The 20356-nt window shown below is 48.0% G+C and overlaps 1 protein-coding gene across 1 annotated transcript; it reads right to left on the bottom strand.

The window, feature by feature from the left end:
* Nucleotides 1-1770: 1770 nt before the first annotated feature.
* On the bottom strand, nt 1771-18901 carry LOC119110324 (glycine-rich cell wall structural protein). Its single transcript, XM_037234102.1, has 2 exons — nt 18884-18901; nt 1771-2327 (listed from the first exon to the last, which is right to left on the bottom strand). The coding sequence occupies exons 1-2, from the start codon at nt 18887-18889 to the stop codon at nt 1953-1955; spliced, it is 381 nt and encodes a 126-aa protein (XP_037089997.1). The 5' UTR covers nt 18890-18901; the 3' UTR covers nt 1771-1952.
* Nucleotides 18902-20356: the final 1455 nt, after the last annotated feature.

Raw genomic sequence — 20356 nt, 5'->3', positions numbered from 1 at the left:
TAGGTACCGAAGATGCCAGAGCTGTCGTCCACATTACACATAGTGCCTTCGACGTTTGACAATGTATTTGAAACAAATTAAGAACAAGCACGTTGGTGCATGAAATGAGACGCTATCAGCTTCACTAACACGATGAAGATGTGGTTACATGCGTCACACTCGCTCATCTGGTTTCTGCGCCATTGGCAACGTAGGTCACTTACCTTCGATGACCCCACGTGACCTTACATCTCTTCTCAGATTTTTGTGACCACATTATGCATCAGAGTGATATCACAACATAATTTAAGCGGCGCATTCGAATTATTCATCTAATATCACCTTTTAAAACTCCCTATTTTGTGCTCAACAAGTATCTACAGAAAGTGCCTGTGGAGATACGTCATGACCCGTACCACGGTCATGTGTGCTGTGGAAATATGATGGCTGCGCACGTGAGTGAGTATTCTTCTTTATATACATACACCAAAGCTACGCAACATACTACGAATTTGCATCAACTCCAAAATATAGTAAAAATTTGTCCGATTTTAGATCACCGACTTTGGATGTTACAAGCAATCATGAAATTTGCAGACTGTAGGTACCATCATGTTCCATTTCTACAAGTGTGAGCAATGACAAATGACCCAAAACAAAATTATGTGTGGTTGAAGTGTTTAAAGATTGGCCCTTTGATCTGACCTGAGGTCCCTAATGTTAATAGACCAGAACTCCAATCAGCACATAGCATGCCAACCCGATAGACCAACAGGTACTGCAAATTCACTGTTGCTGCAAGCGTTCGTTATTTACCTGTGCGCGAAAGACAGTCGAACTGGAAGTCAACTTCCCCCCCCCCCCGCCGCGCGCGAATTAAGCGGCGTGCCATGTCCCACCACATGTAGGTCGCACCCTTGTGGGCGTCGCCATCAGCGGTGGTGACACCATGGGGCATGGGGATGCGTCACCCACAATTTACAGAACGTGAGTAATAGTAGTCTGCATTCTCAGACCCAAAACTGTCAAGGGCACGACCACACGCTCTGGTGAAGCAATCACACGCGCAAAATGTTACGACCCCCGAGGTATTGAACGTAATTGTTACAACACTCCAGAAATATCAGAACAAATGCATCACGCGTCAGCCTTTTCAATATGAAGCTCCTCGTACTGTGTATGTTGGAGCTCACGCTCGTCACTTCGGCTGCTGAACGCCGTTCCCACGCTTCTCGACAAACTGTCTGCAGGGGTGAAATATTGCATGTCTTTTTGGGGTCATGTCCATCCCTAAACCATGACATCGACCTCTGACAGCACAAAATCAGTGGCATGAGTCCAGCAAAACTCAAACCATTTCACTCTTGCAGCCCAGTTTTTAATATTTCGTCCTTCATTTGACTCCGCCATTTGAAGTCTAGTGGCAGTGACGTGGTGATGAGATGATGACCGTATAGTGGCAATGCAGCGTGCATGCTGAAATTCGGAATGGTTTTGGCAAAATCGTTGATCTGAATGCTGTTCTCCAACTTGTGTGCTATCATAGCCGCACACTGGCAGATCAGGGGAGCGCCATTCCAGCGATGGTCCAAAACGTTTGGGACCATTTAGACCAGATCAGGCCTTTTTGTATTGCATCCAAATATTTGCATATTTGCTTGGGACCAGACTTCCAACTGGGCCCTTGAAGAAGGGAGCTCTCATTGACTAATGGACCCCGACCAATGTAAATCGCGATCACAGGCCTTGTCCCAGCTTTCATCGTTCACCCAGAGTTTGAATCCGTGCTGTTTTATTCGACACAGGGCCCAAACCTACAGCCATACACATATGCACACTTTACGGGCTGGCTTATGTGTATATAAGCATGCATCCTATTCATGAAGAGCTTGGTCTGAAGACAATTATAACATCTGTGTCACGTTGAAGTAAAGGCCACATTTTTGGCCCTTGCTTTAGTGCCGGCCATATCCTCAGTAGCCTTTATAGCTGTAACCGTGGTAACCGCCGTAGCCGCCATAACCACCGTAACCGCCGTAGCCGCCATAACCACCGTATCCGCTGTAACCGCCGTAGCCGCCGTAACCACCGTAGCCGCCGTAACCACCGTAGCCGCCATAACCGCCGTACCCGCCGTATCCGCCGTAACCGCCGTATTTGTAAAGACCGCGGCCGCCGTAACCGCCGTATCCCTTGTAGCCGCCATAGCCGCTGTATCCTCCGTAGCCGCCATAGCCGCCGTAGCCGCCGTATCCACCAAGGCCGCCGAAGCCAAAGCCACGACCTCTGGGGCCGTAGCCAAAGCCGCCGGCAACAGCGACAGCCACCAGGCAGGACAGAATCACCAGCTGAAACAGACCGCACATCGATAATTATCTCCCGCCATGCTACTGGGCGCCTTGAACTATGCAGGTACAAATGGACGAGGGTAATGGCCTGGTTACGTGTCGGGAATGTTGCAGGGATAATTTACATAGGTGATGATGTATGACATCGTCAGCTTGCATCGACAGCATGCTCATCGACTGGTGGCAGCAGTCAGCCATGTCAGCCGCTACCGGCTCAGCACATGAACGCGGTGGATCAGATCACAGCCCTGCCGTTCGCTCGCTGCTGGATGGCGGGGAGACCACAAGTCGCCGACGCGCTGCATCAAACGCTTTACCCATTCGGAAGTACGCACCTTCATGGCGGCGGATGTGTTGCAGGCTGGAGTGGACTGCAGTGAATGTGCCTCCGAAATATTCTGGCAGCCTTAAATAGGTAAGGGGACCACACCTGTTTTCACTCTTTGAGAGCTGCGACAAATGCGTGCATGCCTACGGCCACGCCCTGTTGGAAACTGGACTGTTTGGGTAAACGCCCCATTGGGTAATGCAAAGCTGGTCAAGCTTTCCTCTGTCTCTGCTGTGCATAAGCACGCCATGTTATTCCCCGTGAGAGCACCAATATTTCCTTGTAAGCCTCGCTTAACTTGACCAAGCAAAAGACCAGCAGACCATTACACGGGTTGGACAAATCCGTGGCTTGCGTATTCATCCACAGATTGTTTTGGATCGGATGAGAAATTTCTTCAAAAGCACGGATTCGAACCGAACCACATGCCACAATTGTCAAGTACGCAGGTATATAACGGGTTAAATATCAATAAAAGTAATCTAATCCGAAATGTGGTCTGAAAGGATGCACTGAAACCTAACCGGAACATAAAGGTGTTCCCAAAACACAAAAGATTCAGTGGCGTGCAGAGAACCCATTGGTTACATAGATCATCCATAAATTCAGCCAACAAATGTTTTGTTGAACACTGGCAGCTTTGTACAAATTACTACTGCGTATATATCCTGTCTTGGAAAACTATAGCTCCAGTGACAAATACGATAGCTGATATGCCTGATTATAAATAGCTGAATTCCCTTGGCATTTTCTTTCTAATAATGCACTTGGAATCTTTTGAGTTCGTGGATTTCTGGAAGCAGGGTTCGCGCTTAGCAGTGCTGGTGTGTAAGTCCTGAACCATACCATCCGATCACGTAATTCCATTTCAACGGCAGAATTTGCTGGCGAAAGTTTAACGTGCCGCAACGTTCGGCTACGGTCCGTGCTGCCCTCTGACGTCAGCTGACCCTTAGCGCAGCTGCTACCACGGGCCACAGGCCATACCTGTCCAGGCCAAATAGCGAGCTCCAGGGTCGACTCAAACCCACCCCGTCACGGGCTTGTGGATCGCAAGGCAGGTAACCAACCAACTGAGCCAATGGATAAGACTAGTACCCTCCGATCTTCTCAGTAATCCCATTTAACCGATGTGGGTGGGATTGCATAAATAAAAATAACTGATGTTCGTTGGCGGAAAGCCCACCCGAAACAATAAGGAAAGCTCTTGTCTGAAAACAATAAAAAAGATCCACCTCAAAGCAGGCCCTAAAACATTAGGTCAGCTCAACATTGGGAGGGGTAGGGGGAGGGGGGAAGGGTTCAGCAGCACAAAACAATACAAATCGACATCTGTGAACGCTTGCTTGATAAGGCGTTATGACTGAGAATTTCGAGTCGGGCGATTGCCTGCAGCTGAAAACACCTCAGGTATCTAGCCTCAATACAAATGGAAAATCAACAACACCGCTGAACACTACTCCCAGTATCTAGCGTGCACTTGGCTATCTGCACATTGTGCCGTGTATAGACGCTTCTTTCCGGAGACGAGGTGGCAATAACCTACACAGGGCTTCTTACAGCAATCTTCCATCATCATCGTACAGCCAGATACTGTCGTTACTTGCGTGGTGACATCACTTGTCCACTCGTCATACTGTTTGAGCGGAACAACCACGCTGGGAATAAGTTCCAAAAAAGAGCTGGGAAAGTATCATAAATATTGTGGAATAAGCAATGTTTGATCCGAAGAATTTTTTATATGCCGCTACCCAAGCACAGGTAACCAGGAGTGCCCTTCCCTCAATCCCAGCGACGCAGTAAACCGTACGTTAACACCAGAAAACATAAAATCAGGCTGCGGCACTCCCAGCTAGGAAGATGGAACAAACGTAAAGAAGCAGGCGAAGAGGTAGCGCAGACCCGAAGGAATTGTGTTATGTAATAGGTAGGGAAAAATCATAGATGAGGCTTAAAGTAGTCATTAGCAAAAGTCAGCTAATGACAGCCCGCTATAACCGCCCAGTAAGCTACAACCACTCAATTCACCGTGTTAGTAAGGGCTATACAGTCACACAAGTCGGAGGGGGGAATTACCTGGTCATTTTCGTGGTGGGTTTTGAGCTGGATGTCCAGGGAGTCCACCCGGCTAAGCAGAGCTTGTTGCTGGGAGCAATATATACTATGTCACACAATATGATAATTATGTCACAAGGTAAGGCGAAACTAGGCTGCTGAAATTTGAAGAACTGGTTGAGTCTTTTTAAAGCATGGTTATGTACACGGCGGCAAAAATCCCAAGTCTTGAGTGTTGGGCCGGTCTCGGGAAACGGCGGTATCCTTGTGTAGAACACTAGGCAAAACGATGGTCTGCACTTGTCAATAGTGCGATCAGAAACCTAAAACGTATCGGATTTATTTCGAGGCAGTGAAGCAGGCAGAGGGCACGAGGATCATGTGGCCCTCTTAGGTCTCGTGGCGTCCCTCGTGTCCCTGAGGGCCGGCGATTAAGGGTCCGAAGGGCTGGCCAGAGGTCGCATTAAATGACCCAGATTTGCGGGCTGAGCCCTCTAACACCAGTCAAAGGACAAGTTGCGATGATGACGGGCACTCAAGTCGACGAAGATCCCTTTATCGATCAGGCACCACCAGTACCTAATAGTCGGCTCAATAACGACTTTGGCCTGATCATTTCCCAAGCAGGAAGCTGGGACAAAGCCTAGGACCGCGATTTCTATTGGCCGGGGTCCCTCGGTCAATGAAGGCTCCCTAAGTTGTTCAGAGACCCACAGTGCCCAACAGGGGTCCTTTGCTGCCAAGGAATCCCAAGCTGGCCAGTAGCGATGTTCGAGAGAGCCCGAAGAGTTCCCCGAATGGCTAATCGGGACCAACGACCAAGAGACCAGTTGGAAGTCTGGACCCAAACAAATATGCAGAGATTTGGATGCAAAACAAAAGGGTCTGGTCTGGTCTAAATGGTCCCAAACGTTCTGGACCATCGCCGGAATGGCGCTCCCCTGATCTGCCAGTGTGTGGCTACGAAACTACACAAGTAGGAAAACAGCATTCAGATAAGCTATTTTGCCAAAACTATTCCGAGACTTCAGCATGCACACTGCAGTGCCACCATAACGTCATCATCTAATCACCAAGTCACTGCCACTAGACTTCAAATGGCGGAGTGAATTGGAAGTCGGAAACCTGAAAATTGAGCTGCAAAAGTGAAATAGCTTGAGCTTCGCGGAATTCATGCCGGTGGTTTAGTGCTGTCAGAGATCCAGTTGAAGGTCTAGGGGTAGTCATGAGCCCAAAAAGGCATACAATATTTCACCCCTGCAGACAGTTTGTCGAGAAGCGTGGGACGGCGTTCAGCAGCCGAAGTGACGAGCGTGACCTCCCACACACACAGTACGAGGAGCTTCGTATTGAAGAGGCTGGCGCGCGGTGCACTTGTTCTTATAATTCTAGAGCGTTTTAATAATCGCGTTTAATACGTTTGGGGTTGTGACATTTTGCGCGTGTGGCTGCTTCACCAGAGCGCGTAGTCACGCGCTTGACAATTTCGGGTCTGAGAATGCAGACGGCTGTTCTCTCTATACTCTCGTTCTGTAAATTATAACTGACGCGTCCCCATGCCCCAGCGTGTCACCACCGCTGGTGGCTGCGCCCACAAGGGTGCGACCGGCATGTGGTGGGACAAGGCACGCTGCTTAACCCGTGCTCAGCCGGGGGGAAAGTTGACTTGCCCGTACGGTTTTTCGCGCGTAGGTAAATAACGAACGCATGCAGCGACCGTAAATTTTCAGTACCTGTGCATCTATCAGTTTGGCATGCTATGTGCTAATTGAGGTTTTGGTCTACTACGATTAGGGACGGTAGGTCACGTCAAAGACACCAACACTTAAAAGACTTTGACCACACATAATTTTGTTGTGGGTCATTTGCCATTGCTCACACTTGTAATAATAGAACATGGTGGTACGTACAGTTTGCAAATGTCATATTTGTTTGGATAATGCAAAGTCAGTGACCTGAAATCGGGGAAATTTTTGTCATATGTTGGAACTGAAACAAAATTGCAACGCTTTGCGTAGCTTTGGTATATGCATATAAAGAAAAGTACTCACTCCCATGCACACCCATCGCATGTCCACAGAAGACATGGCCGTGTCCCAGGTCATAACCTATCTCCGCAGGCACCTTCTGCAAAACACATGCCGAGCTAAATATAGGCAGGTTTAGGAAGTAATTTTGGACGCAGAATTCGAATACTCAATCGAGAACAAGCTGTGATACCATTCAATGAACCAGATATCAGGCAAGTGATGTCACCACGCAAGGAACGACAGCATCTGGCTATACGGTGATTATGGGCCAGAGCTGTAAGAAGCCCGTGCACGTTCTTGTCACCTCGTCTCCAAAAAGAAGCCTCTATACGCGGCACAATGTGGAGACAGTGAAGTGCACGCTAGATACCGGGATAAGGGTTCAGCGGCGTTGTTGGTTTTGTGTTTGTATTGAGGTTGGATACGTTAGGTGTTTTAGCTGCAAGCAATCGACCGTTTCGGAATTTTCGGTCATAACGCGTTATCAAGCAAGCATTCATGTATGTCGAATTGTATTGTTTTGCGCCGCTGAACCCTACTCCGCCTCCCCTCCCCACCCCTCCCCCCACCGCTCCCGATATTCAGCTGGCCTGTTGTTTTAGGGCCCGCCCTGAGGTGCATCTTTTAATTGTTCTCACATAAGAACGCACCAATTTTTGGATGGGCTTTCACCAAAGGACATCAGTGATTATTTGTATTTGTTTTATGTATCTATTTATTACTATGTTGTTCATTATGTTATTCGTACAATGCCGCCCACTCGGGTTAAATGAGATAACTGACAAAATCAGACTAACTAGTCTGTTTTATTGGCTCAGTTGATTGATTACCTGCCTTGTGCTTCACAAGCCTGTGGCGAGTTCAAGTCAATCCAGACGTTTGCTATTTCCCCTGGATAGGTATGGGCAGCGGCCTGTGGCAGCAGCTGCGCTAGGGGTCAGGTGGCGTCAGAGGGCAGTACGGACCGTTGCCACGCACTGCGGCACATTAAACTTTCACCATAGAATTCTGCTACCAAAATATAGTTATGTAACAGGATGGTAGGGGTCAGGACTTACACAGCAAATACTGCTTAGCGCGAGCTCTGGTCCCAGAAATCCATCCATTCAAAAGGTTTTAAGTGCACCTTTAACAAGAAAACGTCAAGCTGTCAGCTAATTTTAATCAGGCATTTCAGCTACCCTATTAATTACTAAAGCCATAGTTTTCCCAGGTAGGATATATATATATATATATATATATATATATATATATATATATATATACATGCTATCAATTACTACACAGCTGCTAGTGTTCTCCAGAAAATCTGTCAGCTAAAATTATGGATGAGTTATTTAACCTATGTGTACCTATAGTTTTCCAACGCCGGATATACACGCGTCATTATTTAGTACACAGCTGTCACGTTCCTCAGAAAACTTGTTAGCTGAATCTATGGATGAGTTATGTAGCCAATGGGTTAATTGAATGCCACTGAATGTTTTGTGTCTGGTGAACACTTTTATTTTATGCTTAGGTTTCATCGCATCCTTTCCAAAAAATGTTACGGATTATATTACTTTTATTGATATTTAACCCGTCCTATTCGTGTGTGCTTGGCAACTGTAGCATGCGGTTCGGTCCTATTCCGTGTTTTTGAAGAAATCTCTTATCCGATCCAAAGCAATCTGTTCATGGATCCGCAAGCCACCGATTTAACCAGTCCGTGTAGTGCTCTGATGTTCTTTCGATCACCCCAATTAGGCGAGGCTTACAAGGAAATATTCGTTTTCTCATGGGGAAACACATTTGTGGCTTATGCACAGCAGAGACAGAGCAAAGACGGGCCAGCATTGTATCGCCCAATGGGCGTTTACCCAAACAGTCCAGTTTTGAAGCAGGGCGTGGCCGGAAGCATGCACGTCTGTGTCGCGGCTCTCAAAGAGGAAAGGCAGGTGTGTTCACCTCACCTATTTAAGGCTGCCACAATATTTCGGAGACACATTCACTGCAGCCCACCCCGGCCTGCAATACATCCACCGCCATGAAGGTGAGTACTTCCGAATGGGTAGAGCGTTTGATGCAGTGCGTCGGCGACTTGTAGTCTCTCCACCATCCAGCAGCGAGCGAACCACAGGGCTGTGATCTGATCCGCCGCGTTCCCGTGCTGAGCCGGTAGCGGCTGACATGGCTGACTGCTGCCACCAGTCGATGCGCATACTGTCGATGCAAGCTGACGATGTCATATATCATCACCTATGTAAATTATCCCTGCAACATTCCAGACGCGTTAACAGGCCATGACCCTCGCCTATTTGTACCTGCATAGTTCAAGGCGCCCAGTAGCATGGCGGGAGATAATTATCGATGTGCGGTCTGTTTCAGCTGGTGATTCTGTCCTGCCTGGTGGCTGTCGCCGTTGCCAGCGGCTTTGGCGACTACGGCCTCGGAGGTTATGGCGGTGGCTACGGCGGCTACTGCGGCTATGGCGGCTGCAGAGGATACGGCGGCTATGGCGGTTACAAGGGATACGGTGGCTACGGCGGCCGCGGTCTTTACAAATACGGCGGTTACGGCGGTTACGGCGGTTACGGTGGTTACCGCGGCCACGTTGGTTATGGCGGATACGGCGGTTACGGCGGCTATGGCGGTTATGGCGGCTATGGACGGTACGGCGGCTATGGTGGTTATGGTGGCCGCTTTGGTTATGGCGGCTACGGCGGTTACCACGGTTACAGCTATAAAGGCTACTGAGGATATGGCCGGCACTAAAGCAAGGGTCAAAAATGTGGCCTTTACTTCAACGTGACACAGATGTTATAATTGTCTTCAGACCAAGCTCTTCATGAATAGGATGCATGCTTATATACACATAAGCCAGCCCGTAAAGTGTGCATATGTGTATGGCTGTAGGTTAGGGCCCTGTGTCGAATAAAACAGCACGGATTCAAACTCTGGGTGAACGATGAAAGCTGGGACAAGGCCTGTGATCGCGATTTACATTGGTCGGGGTCCATTAGTCAATGAGAGCTCCCTTCTTCAAGGGCCCATTTGGAAGTCTGGTCCGAAGCAAACATGCAAATATTTGGGTGCAATACAAAAAGGCCTGATCTGGTCTAAATGGTCCCAAACGTTTTGGACCATCGCTGGAATGGCGCTCCCCTGATCTGCCAGTGTGCGGCTATGATAGCACACAAGTTGGAGAACAGCATTCAGATCAACGATTTTGCCAAAACCATTCCGAATTTCAGCATGCACGCTGCATTGCCACTATACGGTCATCATCTCATCACCACGTCACTGCCACTAGACTTCAAATGGCGGAATCAAATGAAGGACGAAATATTAAAAACTGGGCTGCAAGAGTGAAATGGTTTGAGTTTTGCTGGACTCATGCCACTGATTTTGTGCTGTCAGAGGTCGATGTCATGGTTTAGGGATGGACATGACCCCAAAAAGACATGCAATATTTCACCCCTGCAGACAGTTTGTCGAGAAGCGTGGGAACGGCGTTCAGCAGCCGAAGTGACGAGCGTGAGCTCCAACATACACAGTACGAGGAGCTTCATATTGAAAAGGCTGACGCGTGATGCATTTGTTCTGATATTTCTGGAGTGTTGTAATAATTACGTTCAATACCTCGGGGGTTGTAACATTTTGCGCGTGTGATTGCTTCACCAGACCGTGTGGTCATGCCCTTGACAGTTTCGGGCCTGAGAATGCAGACTACTATTACTCACGTTCTGTAAATTGTGGGTGACGCATCCCCATGCCCCATGGTGTCACCACCGCTGATGGCGACGCCCACAAGGGTGCGACCTACATGTGGTGGGACATGGCACGCCGCTTATTCCGCGCGCGGCGGGGGGGGGGAAGTTGACTTCCAGTTCGACTGTTTTTCGCGCACAGGTAAATAACGAACGCTTGCAGCAACAGTGAATTTGCAGTACCTGTTGGTCTATCGGTTTGGCATGCTATGTGCTGATTGGAGTTCTGGTCTATTAACATTAGGGACCTCAGGTCAGATCAAAGGGCCAATCTTTAAACACTTCAACCACACATAATTTTGCTTTGGGTCATTTGTCATTGCTCACACTTGTAGAAATGGAACATGATGGTACCTACAGTCTGCAAATTTCATGATTGCTTATAACATCCAAAGTCGGTGATCTAAAATCGGACAAATTTTTACTATATTTTGGAGTTGATGCAAATTCGTAGTATGTTGCGTAGCTTTGGTGTATGTATATAAAGAAGAATACTCACTCACGTGCGCAGCCATCATATTTCCACAGCACACATGACCGTGGTACGGGTCATGACGTATCTCCACAGGCACTTTCTGTAGATACTTGTTGAGCACAAAATAGGGAGTTTTAAAAGGTGATATTAGATGAATAATTCGAATGCGCCGCTTAAATTATGTTGTGATATCACTCTGATGCATAATGTGGTCACAAAAATCTGAGAAGAGATGTAAGGTCACGTGGGGTCATCGAAGGTAAGTGACCTACGTTGCCAATGGCGCAGAAACCAGATGAGCGAGTGTGACGCATGTAACCACAGCTTCATCGTGTTAGTGAAGCTGATAGCGTCTCATTTCATGCACCAACGTGCTTGTTCTTAATTTGTTTCAAATACATTGTCAAACGTCGAAGGCACTATGTGTAATGTGGACGACAGCTGTGGCATCTTCGGTACCTACAGATGTACAAAACATTATTTTGGACAACAGAAAAGCATTGAACTTATCATATGGACCCGGCTAGCATTTTAAACTTAACATCAGCATGGTTTGTAGGTTTGACCCCACTGAATTCAAATGTCCTCTAGGTCACCAAAGTGGTATTTTTTGTCCTGGAATTTTCTGCACAGTTGGTAATTTTCTACACAGTTTTCTGCACAGTTGCACCTCTTGACGTGAACTTAATTAGAAGCATGTCGCAGAATCCTTTATCCAAAAAGAATCCATTATCACCGCAGGTGGTCCAATAACTTTTGGCATAGAGACTTCAATATTTCGAAAAGGGTCATTGGCTGACATGGGGACGAAGGCCCCGGTCGGTACAGAAGGCCCGGACTGAGACAGGGCACTCTCATTATCTTCCATTGAGGGCGAGAAAACGCAAGATGTCCTCTAGTATTCAAAGACCCGTCCGTGTCTCTGCTCAGCTAATGACCCCCTGGCTGACACGGGACCCCTGAAATGTGGATCCCTGGTCGTCATAGAACCCCCCCTCCCCCCCCCCATTGCTGCAAAGCTCCCAGGCTTGTCCTTTCATAGGAAATAGAGCCCAGGGCTCATACAACACAGAGCCGACTGCTCGTTGTTTGTGGTCTCTTGCTAATAGAGTAGACCGTATTGTCCAAGGGCTCCCAATCAGTGTAAGACGCACTCTGACTGATATTTGAGGTCACGGCCTCACCTCAATGTGACATATGCCTTTGGGCCATTTAGCCTTCCAGTCGGGTCTTTTATCTTTTTTCTGGAGGGCCCCCTAGGGTCCCTTTCTGGACACCCTTCAGACCCCTTTAGAAAATGCACCTGGCCCAATCGGACTTAATTGTCGACACCGGGCCTCCTGTTCGGCATTGTGTGCTGATTGGCACAGAGCCGCTCATTACATCAGGGACCCTGACCAATGCAAATCGCAGACCTCGGCCTTGTTCCTGTTTGCGCAATGAGCCTAGGGCACAAAGCGGTACGGAGCCAACTGTTCGGTATTGATGGTCTCGGCCCGAAATAGAGGTCCGTGTGGCACCAGGAATCCTCAGTCGATGTAATAGGGCCCCTGACTTACGTTTGCGGTCTCGGTTCCACGAGCGAAGATCTTGATGTGACCGACAGATTATGCTTCGGGTAGTTCGGGCCCTTCAGACTTCCAATTGGGCCCTTGGTCGTTGGTCCCGATCAGTCATTCGGGCCCCACATTGAGCTCGCTCGAACACCACCACTAGACAGCTTGGAGCCCTTTGCCAACACAGGACGTTTCTTAGTGCACTGTGGGTTCTTGAACGACAAAGGGAGCCCTTATTAACCAGGGAACCCCGACCAATGTAAACTGACGGCCCGGGCTTGACACTTTCGGGTGTGAGAATCCAGGCGACAATCACTCACGTTCTGTAAATTGTGGGTGACGTGTCCCCATGCCCCACGGCGTCACCACTGCTGATGGCGGCGCCCACAAGGGTGCCACCGGCATATGCTGAGACAAGGCACGCTGCTGAACTCGCGCGCGGCGGGGGGGGGGGGGAAGTTGACTTCCCCAACGCTTTTTCGCACACAGGTAAATAACGAACGCTTGCAGCAACAGTAAATTTTCAGTACCTGTTCATCTATCAATTTGGCATGCTATGTGCTAATTGAGGTTTTGCTCTACTAAGATTAGGGACCTCAGGGCAGGTCAAAGACACCAAACCTTAAAAGACTTTGACCGCACATAATTTTGTTGTGGGTCATTTGCCATTGTTCACACTTGTAGTAATAAAACATGATGGTACCTACAATTTGCACCTTTCAAATTTGTTCGGACAATGCAAAGTCAGTGGCTTGAAATCGGACAAAGTTTTTCAATGTTTTGGAAATGATGCAAATTTGTAGTATTTTGTGTAACTCTGGTGCATGTATATAAAGAAATGTACTCACTCACATGCACAGCCATCGTATGTCCACAGAAGACATGACCGTGTCCCAGGTCATGACGTATCTCCACGGACACCTTCTGCAAAACACATGCCGAGCTGAATAGAGGCAGTTTTAGGAAATAATTTTGGACGCATAATTCGAATACTCCGCCGAGAACACGTTGTGATACCATTCAATGTACCAGATATGAGGCAAGTGATGTCACCACGCAAGCGACAGCATCTGGCTATACGGTGATTATGGGTAAGAGATATAAGAAGCCCCGTGCAGGTTCTTGTCACCTCGTCTCCGAAAAGAAACCTCTACACGCAGCACAATGTGGAGACAGTCAAGCGCACGTTAGATACTGGGAGAAGGGTTCAGCGACATAAAACAATGCAATTCGACATACGTGAACGCTTGCTTCATAACAAGTTATGGGACTAACGAGTAATGACGAGTAATAACGAGTAATAACGAGACTCTGAATTCCGAGACGGTCGACTGCTTGCAGCTGGAAACATCTAACGTATGCAACCTCAATACAAACACGAAACCAGCAGTGCCGCTGAACACTGATCCCGGTATCTAGCGTGCGCTTGGCTATCTCCACATTATGTCGCGCGTTCATGCTTCTTTTTCCAGACGAGGTGGCAAGAACCTGCACGGGGCTTCTTACGGCTCTGGCCCATAATCACCGTATAGTCAGATGTTGTCCTTGCTTGCGTGGTGACATCACTAGCCTGATATCTGGTACATTGAATGGTATCACAACGTGTTCTCGGCGGAGTATTCGAGTTCTGCGTCCAAAATTATTTCCTAAAACTGCCTGTAGTCAGCTCGGCACGTGTTTTGCAGAAGATGCCCGTGGAGATAGGTCATGACCTGGGACACTGCCATGTCTTTTGTGGTTGTCCTATGGCTGTGCATGTGAGTGAGTACTTTTCTTTACATACATGCACCAAAGCTACACAAAATACTACAAATTTGCATCATTTCCAAAACATCGAAAAACTTTGCCCGATTTCAGGCCAATGACTTTGCATTGTCCGAACAAATTTGAAAGGTGCAAATTGTAGGTACCATCATGTTTTATTACTACAAGTGTGAACAATGGCAAATGACCCACAACAAAATTATGTGCGGTCAAAGTCTTTTAAGGTTTGGTGTCTTTGACCTGCCCTGAGGTCCCTAATCTTAGTAGAGCAAAACCTCAATTAGCACATAGCATGCCAAATTGATAGATGAACAGGTACTGAAAATTTACTGTTGCTGCAAGCGTTCGTTATTTACCTGTGTGCGAAAAACCGTTGGGGAAGTCAACTTCCCCCCCCCCCGCCGCGCGCGGGTTCAGCAGCGTGCCTTGTCTCAGCATATGCCGGTCGCACCCTTGTGGGCGCCGCCATCAGCAGTGGTGACGCCGTGGGGCATGGGGACACGTCACCCACAATTTACAGAACGTGAGTGATTGTCGCCTGGATTCTCACACCCGAAAGTGTCAAGCCCGGGCCGTCAATTTACATTGGTCGGGGTTCCCTGGTTAATAAGGGCTCCCTTTGTCGTTCAAGAACCCACAGTGCCCTAGGAAAGGTCCTGTGTTGGCAAAGGGCTCCAAGCTGTCTAGTGGTGGTGTTCGAGCGAGCTCAATGTGGGGCCCGAATGACTGATCGGGACCAACGACCAAGGGCCCAATTGGAAGTCTGAAGGGCCCGAACTACCCGAAGCATAATCTGTCGGTCACATCAAGATCTTCGCTCGTGGAACCGAGACCGCAAACGTAAGTCAGGGGCCCTATTACACCGACTGAGGATTCCTGGTGCCACACGGGCCTCTATTTCGGGCCGAGACCATCAATTCCGAACAGTTGGCTCCGTACCGCTTTGTGCCCTAGGCTCATTGCGCAAACAGGAACAAGGCCGAGGTCTGCGATTTGCATTGGTCAGGGTCCCTGATGTAGTGAGCGGCTCTGTGCCAATCAGCACACAATGCCGAACAGGAGGCCCGGTGTCGACAATTAGGTCCGATTGGGCCAGGTGCATTTTCTAAAGGGGTCTGAAGGGTGTCCAGAAAGGGACCCTAAGGGCCCCTCCAAAAAAAAGATAAAAGACCCGACTGGAAGACTAAATGGCCCAAAGGCATTTGTCACATTGAGGTGAGGCCGTGACCTCAAATATCAGTCAGAGTGCGTCTTACACTGATTGGGAGCCCTTGGACAATACGGTCTACTCTATTAGCAAGAGACCACAAACAACGAGCAGTCGGCTCTGTGTTGTATGAGCCCTGGGCTCTATTTCCTATGAAAGGACAAGCCTGGGAGCTTTGCAGCAATGCGGGGGGGGAGGGGGGCTTCTATGACGACCAGGGATCCACATTTCAGGGGTCCCGTGTCAGCCAGGGGGTCATTAGCTGAGCAGAGACACGGACGGGTCTTTGAATACTAGAGGACATCTTGCGTTTTCTCGCCCTCAATGGAAGATAATGGGAGTGCCCTGTCTCAGTCCGGGGCTTCTGTACCGACCGGGGCCTTCGTCCCCATGTCAGCCAATGACCCTTTTCGAAATATTGAAGTCTCTATGCCAAAAGTTATTGGACCACCTGTGGTGATAATGGATTCTTTTTGTATAAAGGATTCTGCGACATGCTTCTAATTAAGTTCACGTCAAGAGGTGCAAATGTGCAGAAAACTGTGTAGAAAATTACCAACTGTGCAGAAAATTCCGGACAAAAAATACCACTTTGGTGACCTAGAGGACATTTGAATTCAGTGGGGTCAAACCTACAAACCATGCTGATGTTAAGTTTAAAAAGCTAACCGGGTCCATATGATTAGTTCAATGCTTTTCTGTTGTCCAAAATAATGTTTTGTACATCTGTAGGTACCGAAGATGCCACAGCTGTCGTCCACATTACACATAGTGCCTTCGACGTTTGACAATGTATTTGAAACAAATTAAGAACAAGCACGTTGGTGCATGAAATGAGACGCTATCAGCTTCACTAACACGATGAAGATGTGGTTACATGCGTCACACTCGCTCATCTGGTTTCTGCGCCATTGGCAACGTAGGTCACTTACCTTCGATGACCCCACGTGACCTTGCACCTTTTCTCAGATTTTTGTGACCACATTATGCATCAGAGTGATATCACAACATAATTTAAGCGGCGTATTCGAATTATTCATCTAATATCACCTTTCAAAACTCCCTACTTTGTGCTCAACAAGTATCTACAGAAAGTGCCTGTGGAGATACGTCATGACCCGTACCACGGTCATGTGTGCTGTGGAAATATGATGGCTGCGCACGTGAGTGAGTATTCTTCTTTATATACATACACCAAAGCTACGCAACATAGTACGAATTTGCATCAATTCCAAAATATAGTAAAAATTTGTCCGATTTTAGATCACTGACTTTGGATGTTATAAGCAATCATGAAATTTGCAGACTGTAGGTACCATCATGTTCCATTTCTACAAGTATGAGCAATGACAAATGACCCAAAGCAAAATTATGTGTGGTTGAAGTGTTTAAATATTGGCCCTTTGATCTGACCTGAGGTCCCTAATGTTAATAGACCAGAACTCCAATCAGCACATAGCATGCCAAACCGATAGACCAACAGGTACTGCAAATTCACTGTTGCTGCAAGCGTTCGTTATTTACCTGTGCGCGAAAAACCGTCGAACTGGAAGTCAACTTCCCCCCCCCCCCCGTCGCGCGCGGATTAAGCGGCGTGCCATGTCCCACCACATGTAGGTCGCACCCTTGTGGGCGTCGCCATCAGCGGTGGTGACACCATGGGGCATGGGGATGCGTCACCCACAATTTACAGAACGTGAGTAATAGTAGTCTGCATTCTCAGACCCGAAACTGTCAAGGGCATGACCACACGCTCTGGTGAAGCAATCACACGCGCAAAATGTTACAACCCCCGAGGTATTGAACGTAATTATTACAACCCTCCAGAAATATCAGAACAAATGAATCACGCGTCAGCCTTTTCAATATGAAAGTCCTCGTACTGTGTATGTTGGAGCTCACGCTCGTCACTTCGGCTGCTGAACGCCGTTCCCACGCTTCTCGACAAACTGTCTGCAGGGGTGAAATATTGCATGTCTTTTTGGGGTCATGTCCATCCCTAAACCATGACATCGACCTCTGACAGCACAAAATCAGTGGCATGAGTCCAGCAAAACTCAAACCATTTCACTCTTGCAGCCCAGTTTTTAATATTTCGTCCTTCATTTGACTCCGCCATTTGAAGTCTAGTGGCAGTGACGTGGTGATGAGATGATGACCGTATAGTGGCAATGCAGCGTGCATGCTGAAATTCGGAATGGTTTTGGCAAAATCGTTGATCTGAATGCTGTTCTCCAACTTGTGTGCTATCATAGCCGCACACTGGCAGATCAGGGGAGCGCCATGCCAGCGATGGTCCAAAACGTTTGGGACCATTTAGACCAGATCAGGCCTTTTTGTATTGCACCCAAATATTTGCATATTTGCTTCGGACCAGACTTCCAACTGGGCCCTTGAAGAAGGGAGCTCTCATTGACTGATGGACCCCGACCAATGTAAATCGCGATCACAGGCCTTGTCCCAGCTTTCATCGTTCACCCAGAGTTTGAATCCGTGCTGTTTTATTCGACACAGGGCCCTAACATACAGCCATACACATATGCACACTTGACGGGCTGGCTTATGTGTATATAAGCATGCATCCTATTCATGAAGAGCTTGGTCTGAAGACAATTATAACATCTGTGTCACGTTGAAGTAAAGGCCACATTTTTGGCCCTTGCTTTAGTGCCGGCCATATCCTCAGTAGCCTTTATAGCTGTAACCGTGGTAACCGCCGTAGCCGCCATAACCACCGTAACCGCCGTAGCCGCCATAACCACCGTATCCGCTGTAACCGCCGTAGCCGCCGTAACCACCGTAGCCGCCGTAACCACCGTAGTCGCCATAACCGCCGTACCCGCCGTATCCGCCGTAACCGCCGTATTTGTAAAGACCGCGGCCGCCGTAACCGCCGTATCCCTTGTAGCCGCCATAGCCGCTGTATCCTCCGTAGCCGCCATAGCCGCCGTAGCCGCCGTATCCACCAAGGCCGCCGTAGACAAAGCCACGACCTCTGGGGCCGTAGCCAAAGCCGCCGGCAACAGCGGCAGCCACCAGGCAGGACAGAATCACCAGCTGAAACAGACCGCACATCGATAATTATCTCCCGCCATGCTACTGGGCGCCTTGAACTATGCAGGTACAAATAGGCGAGGGTCATGGCCTGTTAACGCGTCTGGAATGTTGCAGGGATAATTTACATAGGTGATGATATATGACATCGTCAGCTTGCATCGACAGTATGTGCATCGACTGGTGGCAGCAGTCAGCCATGTCAGCCGCTACCGGCTCAGCACGGGAACGCAGAGGACCAGATCACAGCCCTGTGGTTCGCTCGCTGCTGGATGGTGGAGAGACTACAAGTCGCCGACGCACTGCATCAAACGCTCTACCCATTCGGAAGTACTCACCTTCATGGCGGTGGATGTATTGCAGGCCGGGGTGGGCTGCAGTGAATGTGTCTCCGAAATATTGTGGCAGCCTTAAATAGGTGAGGTGACCACTTTCCTCTTTGAGAGCCGCGACACAGACCTGCATGCTTCCGGCCACGCCCTGCTTCAAAACTGGACAGTTTGGGTATACGCCCATTGGGCGATACAATGCTGGCCCGTCTTTGCTCTGTCTCTGCTGTGCATAAGCCACAAATGTGTTTCCCCATGAGAAAACGAATATTTCCTTGTAAGCCTCGCCTAATTGGGGTGATCGAAAGAACATCAGAACACTACACGGACTGGTTAAATCGGTGGCTTGCGGATCCATGAACAGATTGCTTTGGATCGGATAAGAGATTTCTTCAAAAACACGGAATAGTACCGAACCGCATGCTACAGTTGCCAAGCACACACGAATAGGACGGGTTAAATATCAATAAAAGTAATACAATCCGTAACATTTTTTGGAAAGGATGCAATGAAACCTAAGCATAAAATAAAAGTGTTCACCAGACACAAAACATTCAGTGGCATTCAATTAACCCATTGGCTACATAACTCATCCATAGATTCAGCTAACAAGTTTTCTGAGGAACGTGACAGCTGTGTACTAAATAATGACGCGTGTTTATCCGGCGTTGGAAAACTATAGGTACACATAGGTTAAATAACTCATCCATAATTTTAGCTCACAGATTTTCTGGAGAACACTAGCAGCTGTGTAGTAATTGATAGCATGTATATATATATTATATATATATATATATATATATATATATATATATATCCTACCTGGGAAAACTATGGCTTTAGTAATTAATAGGGTAGCTGAAATGCCTGATTAAAATTAGCTGACAGCTTGACGTTTTCTTGTTAAAGGTGCACTTAAAACCTTTTGAATGGATGGATTTCTGGGACCAGAGCTCGCGCTAAGCAGTATTTGCTGTGTAAGTCCTGACCCCTACCATCCTGTTACATAACTATATTTTGATAGCAGAATTCTATGGTGAAAGTTTAATGTGCCGCAGTGCGTGGCAACGGTCCGTACTGCCCTCTGACGCCACCTGACCCCTAGCGCAGCTGCTGCCACAGGCCGCTGCCCATACCTATCCAGGGGAAATAGCAAACGTCTGGATTGACTTGAACTCGCCACAGGCTTGTGAAGCACAAGGCAGGTAATCAATCAACTGAGCCAATAAAACAGACTAGTTAGTCTGATTTTGTCAGTTATCTCATTTAACCCGAGTGGGCGGCATTGTACGAATAACATAATGAACAACATAGTAATAAATAGATACATAAAACAAATACAAATAATAACTGATGTCCTTTGGTGAAAGCCCATCCAAAAATTGGTGCGTTCTTATGTGAGAACAATTAAAAGATGCACCTCAGGGCGGGCCCTAAAACAACAGGCCAGCTGAATATCGGGAGCGGCGTGGGGGGACGGGT

This window comes from Pollicipes pollicipes, unplaced genomic scaffold (assembly GCF_011947565.3).
Source record: "Pollicipes pollicipes isolate AB1234 unplaced genomic scaffold, Ppol_2.1 Scaffold_2555;HRSCAF=2994_pilon_pilon_pilon, whole genome shotgun sequence".
Lineage (NCBI taxonomy): Eukaryota > Metazoa > Arthropoda > Thecostraca > Pollicipedomorpha > Pollicipedidae > Pollicipes > Pollicipes pollicipes.
This window is presented reverse-complemented; position numbering and strand designations above follow the sequence as displayed.